The sequence below is a fragment of the Diorhabda sublineata genome, chromosome 6, assembly GCF_026230105.1.
Source record: "Diorhabda sublineata isolate icDioSubl1.1 chromosome 6, icDioSubl1.1, whole genome shotgun sequence".
Lineage (NCBI taxonomy): Eukaryota > Metazoa > Arthropoda > Insecta > Coleoptera > Chrysomelidae > Diorhabda > Diorhabda sublineata.
This window is the reverse complement of record NC_079479.1, coordinates 26,603,632-26,626,144: the sequence shown is the minus strand read 5'-3', so window position 1 is coordinate 26,626,144 and position 22,513 is coordinate 26,603,632. Positions and strand designations below refer to the sequence as shown.

The following is a 22,513-nucleotide window of genomic DNA, read 5'->3' as shown; positions in this document are numbered from 1 at the left end:
GATTTTTATTTTTACAATATTGATTTGTTTGAATTGTTATTAGTTTCCATTTTTAATTTGGGTATTCTATACAGTTTAATTTCATTATAAAATCTGCAATATCATTTAATAAAACAATTTCATCGTATGATTCAAATGAAATAGATTAACGTGGGAAATTTGATTTATACACCCAATAAAAATTTTCATAAAAAAATTTTAGTCCGTTCATTTAACATTATTGGCGGCATAATTCACAAAACACGTTCTGTACTTAAATTGATTTAAAACACTAAAGTAACGCTCTGAATTAATAAAAACAATTGTTAATGAAAATCTTGATATTATACTAATAATATAAGCTGTATCAAATACTATTGATATAAAGGATGTCCCAAAATTAACGCCATTTATGCTGTAAAATATTCAGAAATTAGAATAAAACTGATAGTTTAGGGTTAGGTACGTTATTGAGTAAAATTTCAAAAATAATGGAAGTTTGGCGACCGCATTTGGAAAATTTCATAGAAAATATGGTCGGAATAGTGTTGGAGCTTCATCAACTGGAGATGCCAAGCCCACTAATCGTCCAAAAAAAAGTAGTTTAAATGTCAATATCGAAGCAGTGTGTGAGACAATCCAGGAATCTCCTGTCGGCGTCGTGGACAAGCTCTTACTAAAGATCTGCATCTCCATGCTTAAAAAATTCAATTAACACAAGTGACTTCAACAGTGAAGAAAGTTTCTTGAATGGATTATCGAGCATCAACAAATGGATGCTGATGTTTTGAGCAAAATCGTCGTAAACGACGAAGCACATTTTAACCTAGATGAGTTTGTTGATCGCCAAAATAACTGCTTGTGGGGTCCTGAGAACCCACATGTTTTTGCCGAAAAACAAACGCATCCACAAAGTAACACTTTTTGGTGTGAATTTTGGGCTAAAAGCATACTTTTTTTAAAATTAGACTGCTCGATATAGCGACATTATAACACAGTTCTTTTTTCCTAAAATTGGATTATATTGATGTGATTTCAACAAGACGATACAATATTCCATACACCCAATGAAACACTTCAATTACTGCATTTCGTAGTCGTGTACTCTCTCTTTTCAGTAGTATTGAAACACCTAAATCTTTATATTCATGGGTTTATTTAATATCACAGGTTTATGTCAACAAGCCCACAACCACGCGTGCATTAAAAGAGGAGATTCATAAAAACTTAACCGCATTTATGCAAAATGGTCATGGGAAATTTCGTTAAACGAGTATTTTTGTGTATGGAAAGCCGTGAAGGCCATATTTTCGATGTGTTATTCCATAAATAACTAAGTATTTTATGATTCAATAAAAAATTACAATCAAAACACTAATTAATCTGTTTAATTCAAAGCTTGCGTCAATTTATGGTCATCCATTATTAAATGTAATTGCATACAGATTTCAAGACATTAAGGGATTTTGTTACTATCAAGGAGACTTCTCAAAAATTCCCTACAATGTTCAAACGGTTTGGTTCGAAAATTATATATTAAAATTTTTGACAAAACCATTTGTTAACCCCAGACTTAAACTGGCAGAGGTCTATAAGTAAAATGATTTATTATATGCAAAATAAAACCATAAGAATGCATAATTTATACAAATAAAAACTAACATCAGTTTATGGAAGACAGGATTTAGGGTGAAAATATTTATCAGTAAAGTATAATGGTCAATACCTTTGATAATAACAAATAATACATCACTCAATAAGTCGTGTGACTGATACACAGATGGCACTGTTATTGTCAAATCCATATGACGTTTATGAAGTACCAAATTTCAAAAGTCTGTGTGTAAAATTTCATGACTTTTCGATTAGTGATAAATAAGTGACAACGATTTAAGTGAAGCTACTTTTGTTATTTTCAAAACCATTTTTTTGTGTTAATTTATCATTGCTTCTTGATGAAAAAAAAATTCTGGAAAAGCTCAGCAATGGATTCAAAAGTGTTATTCGGACTCTGCTCTATCGAAAAGAACCATTTGTAATTGATTTGCTCAATTGTACAGACACCGATGATGGTGAACGTTCTGGTCGTCCAATTAAGGTGGTTACTCCAGAAAACATCAAAAAAGTCCAACAAATTGGTTATATCTAATCGTAAATTAGAATTGCGCGAGATAGCTGAGACCATAAAGATATCATTCGACCATGAGAAAGCTTTTTTCAAAGTTGGTGTTGCCTTTACTCACAAACGATCAAAAACAACAACGTGTTGATGATTCAGAGCAGTATTTGGCCATGTTTACATGTGATAAATCAGATTTTTTGTGTTCATATGTAAACAATGGATGGAACATGGATCCTCCATCACTTTACTCCAGAATCAAAACCATCATCATCTGAGTGAACTGCAGCCAGTAAACCAGGTCCGAAGCGTCCAAAAGCACACCAGTCAGTTATGGCTTCAGTATTTCGAATATTTTCCATCAATTATCTCCAAAAGGGAGAGACAATCAATAACGAATACTACATAGAGTTGTTGGATCGATAAAATGTAAATATCAAGGAAAAACGGCCTCATATATCAAAGAAAAAACTACTGTTTCACCAAGACAATGCACCGATTCACAAGTCAATGATAACGATATTTAAATTCAAAGAATTACATTTCGAATTGCTTTCTTTTCCAGCCTATAATCCAGATCTGGCCCCCAGTGACTACTGGATTTTCGCTGATCTCAAAAAAAATGCTTGCCGGTAAGAAATTCATCTCAAATGAAGAAGCAAGTGCTGAAACTGAAGACTGTTTTGAAGCAAAAGGCAAATCCTTCTACAAGCACGGCATCGAGAAGTTAGAGAAGCATTGAAATGATTTTTGCAAAAAATGTGTTTTTCTCAGTTAGTCACACGACGTATTGAGTGATGTTTTACGTATTTAAATGTGATAAAGAGGTAACTTGAAACAGCTTATATTAAATAGCAGTAAAAAATAAACACCTAGATGCAATACCTTTTTTTTGTCGATGATATTTATGAATTTTATGTAAATGTCCGTAATCCGGAGGATCTTCCGTCGAATCACTAGCTACGCTACCTCCGCACGAAGACGTCGGAGAAGAATCGCTCGAAACTGAAGCCATCATTACGTCTAGTAAATTAGCTCTAGCCTAAAAACGCACATAATTTCAATTTTCTATGTGTAGAGTGATTTAAAAAAGTCGAAACAATGCTAAAAACTTGTCAAAATTTCATCCATTGTTACAACCACTAAAATATTTTTTTGTAGATAGTATCTGTCGCACTCTATACACTTTTGCCATCTATCCCAAAGCTTTCGGATGCCCTTGTCGTAAAAATCTGTCGACTTGTTACGTAACCACTCGACGAAGGATTTTACTTCCACATTGTTTTCGAATAGCAGTTCACCAAGTGCCTCTTTCGATGAATTAAATAAATAATAGTCGCATGGCGACAAATCCGGACTATAAGGAAGGCGTTTCGGTGTTTTCCAATCCAATTCGTTCATTGTTTTGTTCTGTAAACAGGATTCACCATGTTTTTTAAGAGATTACTACGGTACAGTGCGTTCACCGTTCGTTGTTGACTGAGAAAATTAACAGCAATTACTTCTTTTATGTCCAAAAACTAAGTAAGTGACGCATCTTCGTCTTTCTTTCTTTACGGAAGACGCGTGGAAACTTCCCTGCTCAGAAATCAGAAGTCTTAGTACCATCTGGCTGAAATTTTGTCGTAACTGAGCCTTTCATAAATTTTTTGATCGATACTACCTATGCTGTAAGTAGTCATATCGCTTATAGTACTGCGTCGATCTTTCTTTACCGCACTGACGTTCTCATTGATAAAACTTGTTCTGGGCGAAGGTTTGCCACCATTTTTCGGCTTTTCATATACTTAAGTCTTGGAATTTTCGATAAATTTTTGCGAATTTTACATTATATTCTTATGGTTATAAGTACTCTAAAAGCGAGGTTAACCTAACCTAACCTAAGCGGTCCCGGTTGTTATCTACGCTTTGTAATGGACCAGTCTAACATCCAGTGCAGTCATTTTGACGATACTAAATTTATCGCGCGTTCATTTCAAAATAGTATTAGTGAGATAAGGTTTGAAATTGAATAAAGAACAACAATGCCAATTTCAATCAAAGTTTTAGTCGTAAATAAGTTGGAATTTTTGGAGCCATTGGTAATCACAATGAGAAACACTGTTTACACTACCTCTGCAACAACACTGTTTGATTTTCATTTCGATAACCAAATTATCGTCTTAAGAGACAGAACAGTTTACCTTTGTTGGAGCTACCCACCTCGTACTTGGTCAAACACAAGACAATGGACTTATCGTTTGAATATTGATTTCAAGGAAACGTTTCTGAAACTTTATTTTGACATTGACGTTCAATTGTATGTGTAGTAATTTTTAATTATACTTTAATTACTTTTTTAATTTTAATTTAACCCAAGAACCTTCAGTCTCCGATATCGACAACTTAGTTAACGAAACACGCGTCATACAGTGTAATTGTGAGTTTTGCTATAGTGGTAGTGTGTTCAGTATAAAGTTTTAGATTGCAAAAATTCAAAGTAATGAAGATGAAGAAGAGTGAACCTCAAAATAGGAATTTTATTATGCGAAGCTCGGGTTGGGATGTTATTAAACGGAGTTACGTTACATGCGTGAGGTCCTACGAATCTAGTATACATCGTTGAAACAATTAGATCACATAGAACCCCAGCTGTAGCTGCATCATTCCCCATATCTTTGACTGATAAATTCGTAAGTACGTATATAGATATTGGGATGTCATATACACTGTAACCCAAAGAATCTTGTCGTGGCACTGGTGATCCTCAGTGTTTACAGTAGATCTATCAATCCAACTCTTTTTAGTTCAGAAAGTGTAATGGCTGTAGCTGCCAGATACCTTCGTCTTTCATTCCATACGCTACTAGTTGTAGTATTTGGGATTACCATAGTGTCTCATACTTCGAGGGAATGTGGAGGTTTCTTCTTTTGCGCAACAGAATCTGTACGTCGCATTATCTGCTAAGTCTAACATCTTCAGGTGTCTATTGAGGCACAAGGGCCCCGATAGAATTTCTGTCTGTATTAGTAGATTGTTCTTACTATTCTTTGGTAGTAGAGTATTTGACTGTCTAAACCTCTGTAGATTGTCCCAATAATTGGTTTTACTCCTAGCTGCCTTATTTTCTGGGGCTTCTTCTATTGTTCTGTAGCTGATACCACAGAAGGATTCGGATCTCATGAAGGGTTAGTCTGCTACCGCTTTAACGAGTCTGTTTCAATTCACACCCATGCGTCACGGAATCCATTACGGGATAATTTTATTTTTCTTGCTTAGCTCATTTAACTTGTTCAAACATTTCTAAATCGGTTTGGATTTTATGATATTCGACCTCCTGTTTGCGATAATTCCTTTCTAGATTGAACCGGATTGACCAGATTGACCAGATTGACCAATAGCAAATATTTTTGCTTAAAAAATAGTTGTTATGTGTTGTTGAGCTTTTAGAGTGTTTGGTTTTGGGCCCGTATATTCCTATTCCAGTTTAAAATCAATTAATATAAGAGTCTTACATTATTACTAGAGGTTTCTAATTGAAACGGAAATATACTAAAGTGACATAATAAGGTATTTCTATGATTGCTCATAGAATTGACAATGGATATTTCAAAATAATGCGTGCCCTCCCCCACAATTACCTTAGGATCGGCCAAGTCGATATCCTTTTCAACATGAATCCAACCAGTCGGTCGGCAAGCTTGATCCAATTTGCTATTAGTTCCTTCGCTCCCAACTTGATTAGCCACCGTCTCATCACCGCTCTTGATCATCCTGTTCAATTCGTCGATGACGTCTTTCGAAGTGGCTCTTTCGTGAAAACTTACCGCTCGATGAGGAGGACCTTCGATTATGTGACTTAATACACCGGATGCGCTTTGAGGTAGTTTTTCCGATGTGACGATGTGTTGAGGTGAATTGTTTTGTTGTTGGACGTGAATCGGTTTCTAAAACATTATTTTCACTTATATGTAAACGTCCAAATGACCACAATGACGCAATCATTATGGTATTTGGATTAAAGGAAAGTTTTGTAGACAAATGATCAATTAGAACGTTACATTACCTTTTGTTTTGGTTTATTGCTCTTATGTGGTATTTTACTCTTTGGTATTTTCGTATCCTTTTCTTTATTTTTATTATTATTCACAGTTATCACTTTCGCAGGACTAACTGGTATTTTAGAAACAGTTCTTCTTCTTCTCGGTATTTTCGAAACGATCGTATCCGGAGTACTAACACTGGAAGTCAAAGATTCACAATTGTTTGTAGAAATATCACTAAAAGTCGTATCACTAGATTTCGTTAAATCACTAATCAAACTATCACTTTTTTCTTTGTCTTTTAATACGCTACTTTGGTAATCTGTGGCGGTGGTTATTTCACTAGTGCAAATGTCTACAGGGTGTACGCTTATATTGGAACAGTTTTCACTTTCCTGATCTATGGGAGTCACTAGACATACTTCGTTAGCGTGTTTCAAGTTTTCTTCGATTACTTTTTTATTATCTTTTACTAAAAATAAAATTGAAAAATAGTGATATATAATAATCATTCTTTAAAATTCTATAATAAGTTCTTACCATTTTCTTCTTTTTCCTTTTCCTTTAAACAGTATTCCTCGCATAGTTGTTTTAATGTGACGTAATTCTCGTTATCACTAGATTTAGATTCGCTTTTAGTCACACTGTTATCAATATCTTCATGTCGTAGAGGGGCTTCGACGTTAAACTCTTTCGTCGTTTCGTTAACAGAACAAGGTCTTGTGGTAGGTTCTCTGTAATGGACGTATTTTTGTTGTTCCGCTATGAAAGTTAGTACGTTTTGTAAAGTAGCTTCACGATTATCCCCGTTTTCACTTAAAGCTCCTCCTAAGCTTCTTGACGACGTCGATGCGAGGCTTTTAGTACTTTCGAATTTCACCAATCTACAAAAATTACGATCGATATCATATTAATATATCGATTTTATAATATATATTTTGTTTGTTTCACCTATAAAAATCCCTGGTAAAATCAGTTCCTATATTAGGTAATTCCCCCGTATCACTGCTGGCTACTGATGATCTTTTAGAACAAGTTTCAGGTTCGTGGGAATTACAACAATCGGAAGCTCCGCTAGACCAACTATTATCTGGGGAAATTTGTTGTTGTGGTATACCGTTAGAAATAGCGTAAGGCCAATGTTTCTCGCCGTTAGGACCATCCATTAGAAGTGTCATCAATTCCCTACCTTCTTTATCCATCATGTAACTGAAATAGTTAAAGATAGAGTAACAAAAACAATGTCAAAGTCTACGCAAGTTTTTACCTGGAATTGTTCCAAAGACATTCATTCGAATCTTCTTCCAATTCCAAAGCGTTATTTTCTTGTATACTGGGTAAAGTTGATACGGAAATCTGTCCGGGAGTAGTTACGTCGCTCTTCTTCCATTGTTCCCTTAAATCGTCGTTGGATAAACTCAAACTCCAATCTTCTAATTCTGCGCGATCGTATTCTAGTTCTAGCATATCTCGATGGTGTTGTTGTAATGTAGAACGAGTTTCGTCCAGTTTTAACCAATGTTGAATGTATTCCGCGTCCCAAGCGGTACATTCCAAACGATCCTCCGCTCCGCTTGACCAAGACAACGGTGATTTATTTTCTTCGGCACAGATCTCCAAGTTGTTCGAATTGCCTGCTAAAAACAAAAATTAATTACGATTTTGATCGTAGAATCATCTAAGGTTGCGTTCAAAAACTACAAAATAATAAATGTGGTAGATATAGTCCATTCTCATCGCCCGGTGGGATACCAATGCTTCTTCTTCTTAGCGGGCCGTATCAAGTCCCCTTGACGTTGGCTATCAGCATGGCAAAACTCTCTCTACCTTGAGCTAGCCTAAATAACTGTCCTGCTTCTCTTATCCCAGTCCATTCTCTAATATTCTTCAACTAAGAGGCTTGTTTCCTTCCAATTCCTCTACGACCTTCAAATTTACCCATCATAATCAACTGGGGTATATTAAACCGGTTACTACGCATTATGTGTCCCAAATAAGCTTTTAAATATAAGAGAACTGACCATATGTTACATTTGATATTTCTGAATTAAATTAGCCTCCCGTTTGGATCTCCGGGTAGAGATCTATCAGGCAAAAATGTCTTCAAAGTAGCTTTTTGCAATATACGAATATAGACGCTCTACACTTACATCTGCAGTCGGAGAAATCTCATATTCTGGCTCTAACAAGCACTAAAGTGAACTCGACAACATCCAAGGTTCATCTTGTATATCCTGGATAGGACTTACACGCCCGCTTCACGATTCGCCGTCTTTGTTAAGATCGAGATATCTCGAGTAGGAAGAGAATCTGGAGTCTTCAGAATTCAATGTTATGTAGTTTGAAACAATGACCCAAAGAACTAATAAATTCTGTTGTTTTCTATTCTCAAACCTTGCCGATAAAATCGATTACCTACATTCAAACCATTAAAACGCAGATATTGTTATCATCGCTGGTAACTTTAATGTTGATAACGTCGGCTGGTTGGATTTTTCCAACATAACTGACGATGAGGAGCGGAAAGCTGAAGATTTTGCCAACAGTAACAGACTGACCCAACCAGAGCTCTCGATCGAGATGGTGACTAGCCTCCTAGATCTGTTTCTAACAAAATATGTACAAGCATCACTCGGAACATCAAATTACAGAGCACGTGGAGTTTGTTTGGAATGATGTTTGCAATGGCCCCTCAGTGTGTGCAAGCGAGATTTCGGAAGTAATCTTGGCAGGTATGAAAGCCTGCAGCCTTACTTCCTCAAAGGCTTTGCAGAGAATATTCCAGGGTTCGATAGCAAACTTTGTTGTTTCGAGAAATACCTGCAAGATGTTTACTAGGAATGATATAATGAAAAAATGGAAAACATATTTTTCATTTGCACAAATGGATCAAGGTCCTTGTGGTCTGTAACAAAAACGGTCAACCAAGGCTTATATAAGTCAAAAATTCCACCGTTAACAGAAGAAGATGAGTCAATCGCAGTAATCGCAAAAGAGAAAGTAGACTTGTTTAGTTGCACGTTTTCTTCAAATTGAACTCTTAATTCGCGAGAAAAACCACAACTCAGCCTACCTAGAGTTGGTTTCGACACCGATATGTGGCTTGGACATCTATGACGCCACTGGCCACAATGGAATATCACTAATGATAGTCCGTTATGCAACCTCTTTTCCCTGCAGATTGCTAACTTGTTCATACCAAAAAAAAGTAAAAAAGACTGTTCCTAACAACTATCGTCCGATTGCCTTAATCCCATCCATTGCCAAGACCAGGGAGAAAATCTTTGAGCATCAAATCTAGAGTCTGCTAACATCAACGACCATCAATATGGGGATATGTCGAAGGTTTTTAGCAGGTTTTGGCATGCCAGTCTTCTAAATAAATTAAAATCATACGGTTTGTTATTATCACTTATCGACTGTCTTAGTAGCTTCCTCAAAGACCGATCCGTCCAGGTCGCTATCGATAGACTCACCTTAAAGAGATTTGAAGTCATAGCTGGTATCCTCCAGGATGAATCTTATCATCGACTCTTTTTATCCTGTACATCTACTACCTATAAAACCGCCCCAATAATCCACTATGATCAATATAGATTCTGAACTCATTTCGAAATAAAGCGGAAGCAATTTGATTTAGTTCAATACAGTAAAGATACAGGCTGCTGTTTTTTCAAAGAAGGTTAAGGATTGTCTGGACATGAATTATTTTAATTACTGTAAATTCACTTGTTGAGAGCAAATTATCCTGGCATAGTAACGTTGCCGAATAAGCTAAAGCAGCCTCACAAAAACTTGGAATCCTCTTTAAGACTTAAGACCAGAAAGCTGTACACTCCGCAACTAATCTTCTACAAGTCCCCGATTCGTTAAACTTTGGAGTATTGCTCGCAAGTTTGGAGTTCGGCATATCCTGAGAATGTTCGACTCAATACAGAAGAGAGCAATTCGACTTAAGGCGATCCAGAATTGATCAGAAACTTGAACAGCTTAAAACAAGGAAGAAAGGTCGCTGACCTGACTCTGTTTTACCAATACTACCATGGTAGATACCCTCTCGAGCTGCCAAATATAATTCCATCTATCTGCAAGGCCTATTCGACAGGCAGACGTGAATCATTCCTTTTTTTAAAGAAGTGAAAGCTAGCAAGGCACGTCTTTTACGAACACTACAACCTACAGAAGTTCAAGATCAATATCCACAAGCATTTCTATACGGTTTACTCTCTTGTGCTTGCTTTTTACATAAAAAATAAACAATTTTATTGGCGAAATCATCTAAGACTATGTTCAATAAGCTACAAAATGATAATTTTTCAAACTCACCCCATAAAGTACTGGTTCCTCTAGTCCTTCTCAACGGATTCATCGACTTTTCCGTTATATCAACTAAAAAAATAGAAGGACTACTAGAAATAGGCGAACTGAACGAATAACAAGGAGTTGGTGCGGTGGTTATTTTAATACACAAGTGTGAATCTGAAAAACTCCGCATTATATGTTGAAATGGCAGCATGTCTTTACTAGGCGGGTAACTATTCCTGAAAAAAATAATATAAATAATTTTCAAACTTCAAAAATACCGTCAATAATTCACCTTTGATTGAGATTCAGCAAATTCAACGGAATGTAGAGTATATCGGGATCTTTGTTATCGCTAACTAATAATCTGTTATCGGATACGTCGGTTTCGTCACTAGCTTCTTTCAAATCTTCTAATCCTCTTCTCGGTAATGTCGCGTCTCCGGAACCTCTTGTCACATCAGCTTGGACATCAGAAGACATAGTAGAATAGCCCTCATCTCGATTTCCACTCTCAGGCGATTCGTTTCCTGTTGTTTCTTCTTCACTTTTCGATGTCGATTGGGCTAAGATGGGTCTAGATCTTCGATATTTTGTAGATTGTAATATCGGAAGATGTAGATTAAGGGAAACGGGTCGTTTCGGCGGTACCCACAAAGCTGAATCTACTGCACTTAGGGCTTCTAAAAGTCGTTTCGGTGTTACTTCGGTACCTTTAAGTTCGGTCCAGAGTTTAGTGAGGATTTGATGACGTTTTTTATCTTCTAATGATAATCGAGTATCTGAAAAGATCATTATCATTACTAACAAAAATGAACAAATCTGTTGATGTGGTGATAGGTTATTGCTTTATGGAAACTTTTCTCAATAGGACATGATGAAATAATGACTCAAACGCCTTAAGCGTCGACAATAAATTGAATTCAAACGTATAAAAAAAAGGATTTTTTCTTAAGAAACTAAAAAAACATCCACGAAGTTAAGAAATACGGGAAGTCAAAGTGTAAAATATAAAACTCACCAAAAATATTAGCTGTATCGGCAGACAACCTTTTATCGTTATTAGTCGTTGAATCCTTATCACAATTATCAGTAGGACTTTCTTCTAAAACTTCTGAATTAAAAGAATTACAATGTTTGACATTGAAGCTGTTTGGCATAAGGGACATCGGCGAAGTACCTTCAACGGAGCTATCGCTACTGATTCTTTGTTTTCTGTCTTCAAAGAAGCATTGTCTTGATTGATCTAAGAAGCATTGTTTGGAGAGAGCTTCCAAGTCCGCGGTTTCTGGACTATCGCTACGTAGTTGGTGGACTAACATAGAGGCTAACGCTTGATTTTGTGTTTCCAAATCGTGTATTTTTGTATTTAAACAATTAACTTCTTCTCTTAAACCCTATAAATATTGGTTTTATGAAATTTAATTTACGACGCATACATACTAACATAATACGCTTACATTTAAACGAATTTGTTTATTATATATGTGAATAATGAAAAATTGATTTACTTTTTGCGTTAATAATGCCCTAACCACCTGGTTGGCGACATCGTCCAAACATCTTTCGTATTGTTTCCTGGATTCTTCTGCTTGTCTATGTAAAGCTGCAGCGTGCGCTTGCAAAATTCCTTCGGGATTATTGTCTCTGCCCGCTTGCTCAAGTTGTTGTCGCAACGTGGCTATTTCCGTATTCAAACGGCTTATCGTACTTTGATATTGTTGGCAACGGTTCTGAAACAAACAAATCAAATATTCTGAAAAATATTTAGTGATCCTTCATTTCAAACAGTATTATTAATAGTAGACGTTTGTACGAGGGTTGCTACTCAAGTTTTGAGATGGACAATAAAATTTATACTTAATTGGATATGGATTTATTGTTTTTCAAAATTGAGATCCATACACCTTTGCATGCGTTTGAACCAATTGTCGAAAATATGTAATTGAACGCAACGACCGCTTCTTTAGGTGTAGAAAAACGTCGAACTCACAACTTATTTTGATGTGCGGGATTAATAAGTAATCATTGGGTACCAAATAAGGACTGTACGACCCATCAATTCGAAGTTTTGACCTTTCAAAAACGTTGTTTGAACTGATGTGTGAGAGCTCGCATTGTCGTGGTGGAGAATGATTCGTCTTCTGCGATTGGTTACCTTGATTTTTTTAAAACACTTCGGACAAACAAATGCTGGTTTGCTAGTTAAAATTGACAGATCTCCGTTGCTCTAATAGAACAATGGCAACATGTCCAGTTATTCCGAGAAAAGAAGCGAAGTGCTTCATGCACGAACAACTATTGTTGAATTTGGCTCGTCTTGAGAGACAAATACAGTAGATAGTAAAATGTATAGATTCATGATTCATCACCTGTGACGATCTTTTAAAGCACCGCGATTGAATGTTTTCAGCATTACTCAGTACCAAATGATACGAGGTTGTTTTTTGAGCGATTGTCAAATTATCCAGTATCCAGGCGAACAAATCTTTTTGACAGCCATGTGTTCGTGCAATATTTTGTGTATGTGAGTGGAATCAATGCCAAAGTATTTCTCAATCTCACGGTATATCATATGGCGATCTGGCAATATCAGTTTACGTATAGCGAAGTGCGACCATGATTGAATTCGGAAAAACGGCGAAATACAGTGACAAGTCGAAACGAGTTGCTCGTCAAATTGCTGTTGGTTTAATCCACGTTGAAAATCATACACAATCATCGCACTAAAATGACCAAGATGAAGGTTTCGAGTAACTGTAATTAACTTGAATAGTACGCTCACCATTAAAATGTCATACTTTTTGATGGTGATGTCAGATTTGACATATTCACATCAATATTGCCAAATCTCAAACCTCAAGTAGCATCCTTCGTATAGGGTGTTCAGGTAGTAATGAAACATACTTTTTATTGCAAACTGGATCATTAATAGTTATTTGTATGCAAAGGACTGAGAGTGCTACTTTGTTGGACGAGTCTAAAAATGAGTCCAACAAAGTAGTATTTCAGCCGCGGCGTACACAACATTTTTTAGACTACTTATAAGAATGTAACAAGAATTATATTAAATTTTCTCTGGTTAAAGTTTTTAATTTTTTTGCAGTGTACCCTTGGTTTTGTTCCTTCAGGAAATTGATGAGTTTTGGATATTTGTTGATGTGAACATCTTGTTTTATTGCAAGAGAACTTTTAATCATCGAGAATGTAGACCATAAAGTAGAACTTTTCAGATTTTAGATTATTCTGAAAAATAATCGAGCATTACGTTTTCCGTTGGTTTTTTCGCCTTTTTCTGGTGTTTTCTTTTTCATCATCATTCATTGTTATTCATTTATTTAGACAAAACTTAGGATAAAACAAATAATTTCAGAAAATTAAAAGGTTATGCAAAACTATCGAAGTGAAACTGTCAACTGTCAACAGTCAACATTGAAGTGGCTTGAGTCACATCTAAGGAAGTTAAAGTTGTCTACTCCAGAGCGTCCCGAAAGTGTTTGCAGTACGGAACTGTCACTTTCACTGTATGGAACACGCGACTTTCGGTGTGTAAATGAATACAGAACTTTCAGATGGCGTTGTCTAAAAAATATATTTTAATTCTATAACGAAACGAGGATAACGTTAATAATTAAAACAAATCCTGCACCTGATTCAAAGTATCACTGGATACGGAATATTCGTCCCCTCTATATAAAACGTAGTTCTACAGACCCTTTTGCGGCCCTAAATACTTCGCAATAGCAGTTTAATACCCAGCTATTACGAAACACCCAGTGGCATCAACTCTTGATAGATATGAGGAAAACAGAGACCCTCATACACAGAAATTATTTTACAACCCCCCAGTACCATTTGGAGGCAGTTAATTACCGCCCTTGTCAAGATGTCATTCATTTTGTCGGCGTATAGGGTTGTGGGAGTAGGTACATAAGAGTGGAATCGGGCTTCATGGATTACTACGATAGCTTTTTGATGTTTTTATGAGTGAGAGTGAGGGGGTATTTACTGGCTTTAATTTCCTAATCCTAATGTGTATGGTATCTAGAAGATGATATCATAGATACATATTGGCTTACGATATCAATAGTCGTTGACTTATCGATGGAATTCATTTTGTGAATGTAACACTATTAAAGTCAGTTCAAACAACCCTGTATATGGATTTTTAAAAGGGAATTTTGACGTGTCTTGGATGATAATAGTGGAAAACATCCGCGACGATAATTATAATTTTGTAATTTGTCTACATTTCAATCTCTTCAGTAATAAACGTTGTTACTTCTCGCCCTAGCGTTGTAAATTTAATTAAAATGGTGAATCGACCCACTATAATCCATCACTCGGTTTTAAAAAATCGTTCTGTACAGCGCCACCTGGCCTTTCGCGAACTAACTGACATCTTGACAATTTAATTTTTGTATCGGGGAACAGATGGTTCTATAAAATACTTTAATTTCCCCGGAATAATTGTCTGTTGGTGTTGAAAGAAATTCATCGGATGGAAATATCGTTAATTTAATAATTAATTTTTTTTATTCCGACTTTTAGATTTAATTTCTTTGTTAAAAGGAAAATAATTCTAGGTATATTTACTAAGTGAAAATATTAAAAACAGATCGTTACAAATATGTCATTGATTTCCATATCATACTTAGAAAAATAGATTTAGTCGACTAATGTTTCGATTCAAACTGTACGATATTTAATCCGACACAGCGAGTTTCTATAATTAATATAATTATTAATTCAAATACTTTTTTTCCTACCAATTTCCTACATAAAAACGATCTGTATAAAATGCCGCAATGGATTAGAGCCACGTGTCCAGTAATTTGCTACGAAATGCTTGCTAAAAAGTGGTCTCGCTTTTTCAGCTACAACAGACGCTGTAAAATTGATTACAGGGAACCCTCGATAAGGGCGAAGGGTAGACACGCAGTAATTATAAACATATATTCTATAAATTCGGTAGTCAAAGAACATGATCTAAACGGAGATACCTGATAAGCATTTCGATGTGTTATCAATGGTTAATTTTAATTAGTTGAAGATTATAAAATGTATCGTTCTAAAGACTTTCTAAAAAAATTTATTCATATAGATAAACAGTATAGACCGCTTTTTGACTCTAGATGAAGCTTCTTCATTATGTAACATTTTGAGTGTCCCCCCATTAAAAAGTTTACTTTTACAATGAGAAATTAGAACATATAAATTGTAATAAGCAATATACGTTGATCTTAATGTGTCTTTAACCATTTTATAGCAATTATTAACGCTAGACTGAGTTCCCTTCTACAACTCTAATTATATTTTCCCAGATACGCACCTGACAACGCTTAATCACCCCCCAACAAATAATTATTAAGTTTGCACAACAGCCTAGAGCAGATGGCAGGTGTCATATTCCCGGTAATTGATAAACTTGCTTAGGCGAGAAATACACAAACTTTCAGTGTACATAACCTCAATCTATTTACCTGTCACTTCATATAATAATGCCAAAGTGCGAAAGCGTGGATATGCATGCATTATTCAGTATTTCGCTGGTGCGGGACAATCAGAATTTGGGGTATATACAAGCTTTCCTACGGGGTGCTTCACATACATACAATAATATTATAATGGGTTGTACTTATAATGCTATTTCTAATAACGAATTAATACTTCAAATGGCTCTTTGTAGATAATCACTTTTAAATGGAGAAACAACAATTTAATTCTTTCCTTTCTACTAATATTAAAAATGTTTTCAACAGTCTCCTTGTACGAAAACTTCCTTTTTTCATTTAACGGCGGATGGATATAGTGTTAAAAAGGGATTTTAGCAAATTTCGACAAATTTCTACGACGTGAATCCCTCGTGGATAATTTGGGATTAGCTGGGACCTTTTATTGAAACCACTAACAAGGATTTTTAATACGCAAGTTAATGGATTTCTTGTGTTTTTCGGCTAAAAATTGTTTTGGTTACGTCTAATTATCATTGTTTTGATAAAACTTCTTAATGGTAAAACAAGCTTGAATAGTTGATACATTGTATAAATGTGTACATTATTTACACTCGGCGTATTATATCTAGAGACACTACAAATAACTCACTAGATATGGCAACACTGATGTGACTATGTCAAATCTGACATCGCCATCATTTGATATTTTTAATGGCGAAAGTATTCCGAACGTGTTTGCATACGAGTGCTATTTGAAATGTAGATATTTGGTCAAAAAATAGAATTAAATCGTGAACATTTTCTTTGACTTTGGACGTGGATTAAACCAACAGTAGTGTACTGATCAATTTCGACTTTTGGTGATGAAGCACCTTCTCGAGTCACCTCGAGTCACCGAGTTTCCCGAATTCAATCATAGTGGCAACATGAATTTCATCCAAAATCGGCTGTTGTGCCAAAAAAATCAATCACGTGACCTAACAAATTTTTTTTTGTATTACAAATTTTTATTAACAATCAGAATATTTTTTACATTCTATGGGTTAATTTGCTCGCGAGTGTTAGATAATCTAACATCTATAATGTTTTGGTGAGGCATATATCCAGTGATGCAACCTCTTATACCTCATATTCGGTCTATTGGCCAACTTTTTTTCAGCCTTTACATGTTTTGTGGCGTTAACAATTCCTCTAGTAGTGGATTTGGGTGAGTTTCCATAGTTTTGTGGTATTTGATGATCCTCTCTTGGATAACTTCTTGTACAGCGGACACTCCCAGGTGAATGGTGTGATTTGTTACATACCATGGAGCATCTACTAGTTGACGGAGTATTTTAGATTGGGATTCAAATCTAACAAAAGTTGTTTGAGCACGAAGCACTTCAAAACAAATATTCGCAATAACTGGACTTGTGCCACTGATCCATTAGACTTCAAATTTTAAAAACCAGGAATTGAAGTTAGAAAAACCAGGAACATTCAAGTAAAAAAAGGATGCATCAATAGAGTTGCAATAGTTAAATAAATATCTAGTGAAAATAGGTGAAATGAAATTCAAGTAATTAAAATAATAACACTTTTTAATAAAAATATTTGAATAAAATTATACAAGTAGAAAAATAGTTATTAAAATATAAAACTAACGCTTTAGTTTGTAACAAATTTTTTAAACTTAGGTAAGTTATAGACTATACCTATTAGATATTAGATACTATAACATATAGTTATAACTAAATAGTGGTCAAAGTAAATAGCTAGCTCTGTATGCAAGATTTGAGAAGAGACGCGCGAATTTTAAAATTTGAAAACCCAGGATGCTGCTTAAAAACTATTCAGGACGTCCCAGGACATTACAAAAACCCGAATATGTCCTGGGAAAACAGGACGGTTGGCAACCCTACATTAGAGCAATGTAAAATGATCAATTTTGAATGGTACTCCAGTATTTGTTTGCCACAAGTTTTCGAAAAAATCAAGGAAACCAATCGCAGAAAACAAATCATTCTCTACCACGACAATGCGAGCTCTCACACACCAGTTCAAACTAAAACGTTTTTGAAAAGTTAAAATATCGAATTGTTGGGTCGTACAATCCTTATTTGGTACCCAATGATTTCTTCTTAATCAACTAAGTCAACGTTTTTGTACACCCGAAGAAGTGGTGTATGCATAGTGTACTGATATTAATGGAGAAAATTTTGAAAAATATATTGAAGTGTTTAAAAGCATCACTGACTAGCCGTGTCGGCATTTTTAGGCTGAAATACGAGTTTTTTGTAATCGATACATTTGTTGACCGTTTTTATATCTACTGGTTTAGTTTTTCGTTTATGTGTATGTTTTGCTAACGATAAGAATGACTATCTGTTTTTGTTTAAAGTGGTCTGAAAAGTGTATCGTATTTTTACTAGAGTCAGTCGGTTATTTGCTTTTCTTGTAAACGTTCGAGTTACGAGTTTTAATTAAAGTATTCAGTTTTCACGAGTTTATTATTTACTTCACCTGATCCACAAAAATTCTACAACAGGTTATGGGCCCAGGTGTATAGTGGAAGTAAATAATTGTTCGGTTTTTTTTCGGTGTAACGGAAAAGTGAAGTGCGGGTGCGACTGACAAACCGAAAATAGATAAACTGCGTAATGCTGACAACTGGTCGCAGTGGCGGTTTGTGATGCAAACGCTATTAGACAGTGACGACTCGTTAGAAATTTGTGAAGGGACAGAACAACGGCCAACTTAAGGAGTTACGGACTACCAGAATATACTTAAAAAAAAAGGATCAAAAGAGAGAAACTTGCCCGTAAGTTGATTGTCACAACAATTGAAACAAAACCTTTGCAGTTAATTATGAATTGTACAACGGCTCATGAAATGTGGTCAAAACTGCACAGTGTTTACGATCTTAAATCCGAAGAGAACCTTGCGTTGGTACAAAAGCAATCAGTCATGATGGTGGTATTGCGCATCACATAACAAGTCTTGAGCAGCTGGCAAACAAGATGGATAAGTTGGGTGGTAAGATACCGGAATCTATGTTGATAACGAGATTACTCTCCACATTACCACCTAAATTCAACTTCTTTCACAGTGCTTGGGATTCCAAGCAAACGTACTTTAGAAAATTTGACAACAAGACTACTAACTGAAGAACTAAGATTTGGCAGTCAAGAAAATGTTGAAGATGAGTCTAAAGTAGCGTTAGTCTCAGGAAAGTTTGCTGGAAAGAAAAATCGTTTCGGGAAGTCATCTTCAGTTGATTCTGTGACGCGTTGTTCGTTATGCCGCAAAAACAACCACACGTTTAAAGACTGTCGGGGTTGTTTTTCGTGTGGCTCCAAAAAACATTTATTAAAGGACTGTCCAAATAAAGGTGAAGACTCGTCAATTAAAAAGAGAGAAGCCTTTGTTGGGGATACTACCGGGAGTGGACAAAATCATTGGCTCATTGATTCTGGAGCTTCGCAGCATATGACAAATCGACGGACCTGGTTTGTAAATTTTAAAGAATTTGCAAAACCAACTATGGTTTATGTAGGTAATGGTGCCGCCGTGGAAGCTTTTGGAAGTGGTGACATTGATATGGAGACATTTGTAAACGGTGAGTGGTGCCCAGAAACTTTATGTGATGTCCTCTATACCCCGGAAATGTCGAAAAATTTGTTTTCGGTTCGCGTAGCCGCTAAAAAGGGTATCGATTTCACTCTGACGCATAATGGTACTCAATGTACATTTCGTAGAGATAAAAAATTTGTGGCTGTCGGGATCGAAGCGGCTAACTTATATCGACTTTTAATGAGAGTGGTTTCGCCGGATAATGCTTCTGCCGCGTCAGTGGATGATCAACTGCAACTTTGGCATGAACGGTTATGTCATCAAAACAAACGACACGTGCAGATGGTTATGAAAAATCGCGGAGTTGAACTTAAGTTAAACAATGAGTTGTGTGATGCGTGCGCGTTCGGTAAACATCACAGACTCAAGTTCGGTACACGTGAGAATATTGCATCACAACCGCGTATAGCATCACAACCGCGTGCAATTATTCATTCGGACGTGTGCGGACCGATCCAAGTGGAAAGTCCAGGTAAGAAAAGATATTATGTACTTTTCAAAGACGATTACAGTAATTATCGGACTGTTTATTTTCTTCGTGAAAAATCGGAGGTCAAAGACAAAATTGAAATTTTTTGCGCGGAAATTAAAACACGCTTTGGTAGAGACATTATTGAAATGCGCACAGATGGTGGGGGCGAATATGTGAATAAGGAGGTTGAAGATTTCCTGAACAAACGAGGTATTAAACATACAATAACAACTTCTTACTGCTCGGAGCAAAATGGAAGTGCCGAACGAGAAAATCGTACCTTAATGGAAGCAGCACGTTCTATGTTACATGCAAAGCCACATTAGCCGCAGTTTCTTTGGGCTGAAGCTGTAAATACTGCTGTATTTGTTTTGAATAGAACAGGACCAACCAAAATCAAAGATCAAAGCCCATATGAATTATGGTTTGCTGAGAAACCCAGATTTGGTAACCTAAAAGTTTTTGATACGGATTGTTTTGTCCACATACCTGTACAAAAACGTAGAAAACTGGACAAAAAGGCATTGAAAGGCATATTTGTCGGATATCTTGAACATCTTGATGGGTATCGTGTTTGGGTTTCGGAAAAACATGATGTGGTATTAAGTCATGATGTGATTTTTAAGGAGGAGAAAATAGTTTTAAAATCAACTCAATTTGAGAATACATCAGAAGAAAATCACGATGAAGATCAGATACTAGAAATGCTGCAAGAGCCAAAAGAAGTTTTGGAAGAGGTGTCTTCAGAAACTACAACACGTCAGTTACGTCCCAAGGATAAAATCAATGCTCCAGATTATTACGGTATTCCTGTAGCGTGGGTTGCTCAGAGTGAGCCAGAAAGCTTCGAGAAGGTCGTTTCATCAGAACATTCGACTGAATGGTTACGTGATATGCAAGAAGAAATGAGCTCCCTGCAACAAAATGACACGTGGTTGTTAGTTGAAAGACCTCTTGACAAAAAGGTAATTGGAAATCGTTGGGTTTTTCGTATCAAGTATAAAGACAATGGTGAAATTGAGCGGTTTAAGGCGCGTCTTGTCGTAAAAGGTTGTGCGCAGAAAACCGGGATAGACTTTAATGAAACTTTCAGTCCCGTGGCTCGTTTTGAGACTATTCGTGTTGTGTTAAGTTTTGCTGCTATGGAGAAGCTTCATCTACGACAGTTCGACATCAAGACATCTTTCTTGTATGGAGATCTTGAAGAGGAAATTTTCAAGGAACATTTTAAGGTTTACTGTGATGCGGATTTCGCGAGTGACGTAAATACGCGAAAGTCAACTTCGGGAGTAATTTGTAAGTTCGGGGGTGCGGCTGTAACGTGGTTCAGTAAAAAACAACAATGTATCGCGCAATCAACGACTGAATCCGAATACGTGAGTGCGGCTATGGCGGTAAAAGACTTAATTTGGTTAAAGCGCATTATCAGTGAAGTAGGTTTAGAAAATGTAGAAAATCCACTGTTATGTATCGATAATCAAAGCGCACTTAAGTTGATAAAGAACCCAGAATTTCATGCTCGTACAAAATATATTGATGTTAAGTATCATTTTGTTAGGGATGTATATGCTAAGGGCGAATTTGACGTCATTTATGTATCTAGTGACAAACAGGTTGCTGATATTATGACGAAGCCATTACCAAAACCTAAATTTGTGAAGTTGTTTTCGGAAATTGGTTTAGTTCGAAATAATAGTTTATAGACTGGGTGAGTTGGTTAGCCAGTTATACTTTTAGGGATAGTATTGAAGGGTTTAAAAGCATCACTGACTAGCCGTGTCGGCATTTTTAGACTGAAATACGAGTTTTTTGTAATCGATACATTTGTTGACCGTTTTTATATCTACTGGTTTAGTTTTTCGTTTATGTGTATGTTTTGCTAACGATAAGAATGACGCTCTGTTTTTGTTTAAAGAGGTCTGAAAAGTGTATCGTATTTTTACTAGAGTCAGTCGGTTATTTGCTTTTCTTGTAAACGTTCGAGTTACGAGTTTTAATTAAAGTATTCAGTTTTCACGAGTTTATTATTTACTTCACCTGATCCACAAAAATTCTACAACAAAATAATAGAGCCATATCCAAATATTTGTCTATCTCAAAACTTAAGTAGCACCCTTGTACAAGTAAATTTTCCTCTACTTATTGAATTCTTGGCTATTATGTGGAATATATTGGAATGTATTGTTTCTACGCTGGTTGTATCGTTTTGCTATTCTGTGTCAAAGTTAATGTTATTAATGGAATTCAGTTACGGTGCAAGTGTTAAAGCGAAGATAAGAGATTTACAATGGATACGTTATTCGATACAAATTTGATGGAAAATGTAATGGCGATCCATACAAAATGTTGAATGTTATTGAATGTTTTCCGGAACGGTCAAATATATATTCGTATTAAATCCGTAGGGTGAATAATCGACATATAACTGTGGTTAAGTTAACAATGGAGAATATTGAATTGCGTAAAAATATTGTGGGAAAATTGCAAAAAGAATAGAAAACAAGAGTTCCATGTCGTTGCCAAAGATTGTCTAGACGGTAACATAACAAGT

The 22,513-nt window shown here is 35.9% G+C and overlaps 1 protein-coding gene across 5 annotated transcripts in view; it reads right to left on the bottom strand.

The window, feature by feature from the left end:
* LOC130446020 (uncharacterized) overlaps positions 1-22,513 on the bottom strand; it is a 240,557-nt gene that overhangs the window by 11,480 nt on the left and 206,564 nt on the right. For 3 of the 5 annotated variants that reach the window (XM_056781993.1, XM_056781995.1, XM_056781997.1), the window contains 10 exons: positions 11,934-12,155; positions 11,444-11,819; positions 10,718-11,204; positions 10,447-10,661; positions 7,388-7,754; positions 7,072-7,329; positions 6,661-7,004; positions 6,144-6,592; positions 5,719-6,024; positions 2,984-3,140 (listed from right to left, as the gene is read on the bottom strand). In XM_056781993.1, coding sequence (XP_056637971.1) covers positions 2,984-3,140; positions 5,719-6,024; positions 6,144-6,592; positions 6,661-7,004; positions 7,072-7,329; positions 7,388-7,754; positions 10,447-10,661; positions 10,718-11,204; positions 11,444-11,819; positions 11,934-12,155 — 3,181 coding nt within the window. Of the gene's footprint in view, positions 1-2,983; positions 3,141-5,718; positions 6,025-6,143; positions 6,593-6,660; positions 7,005-7,071; positions 7,330-7,387; positions 7,758-10,446; positions 10,662-10,717; positions 11,205-11,443; positions 11,820-11,933; positions 12,156-22,513 lie in introns of all 5 variants that reach the window. The other 2 variants (XM_056781994.1, XM_056781996.1) reach the window with 1 other exon arrangement.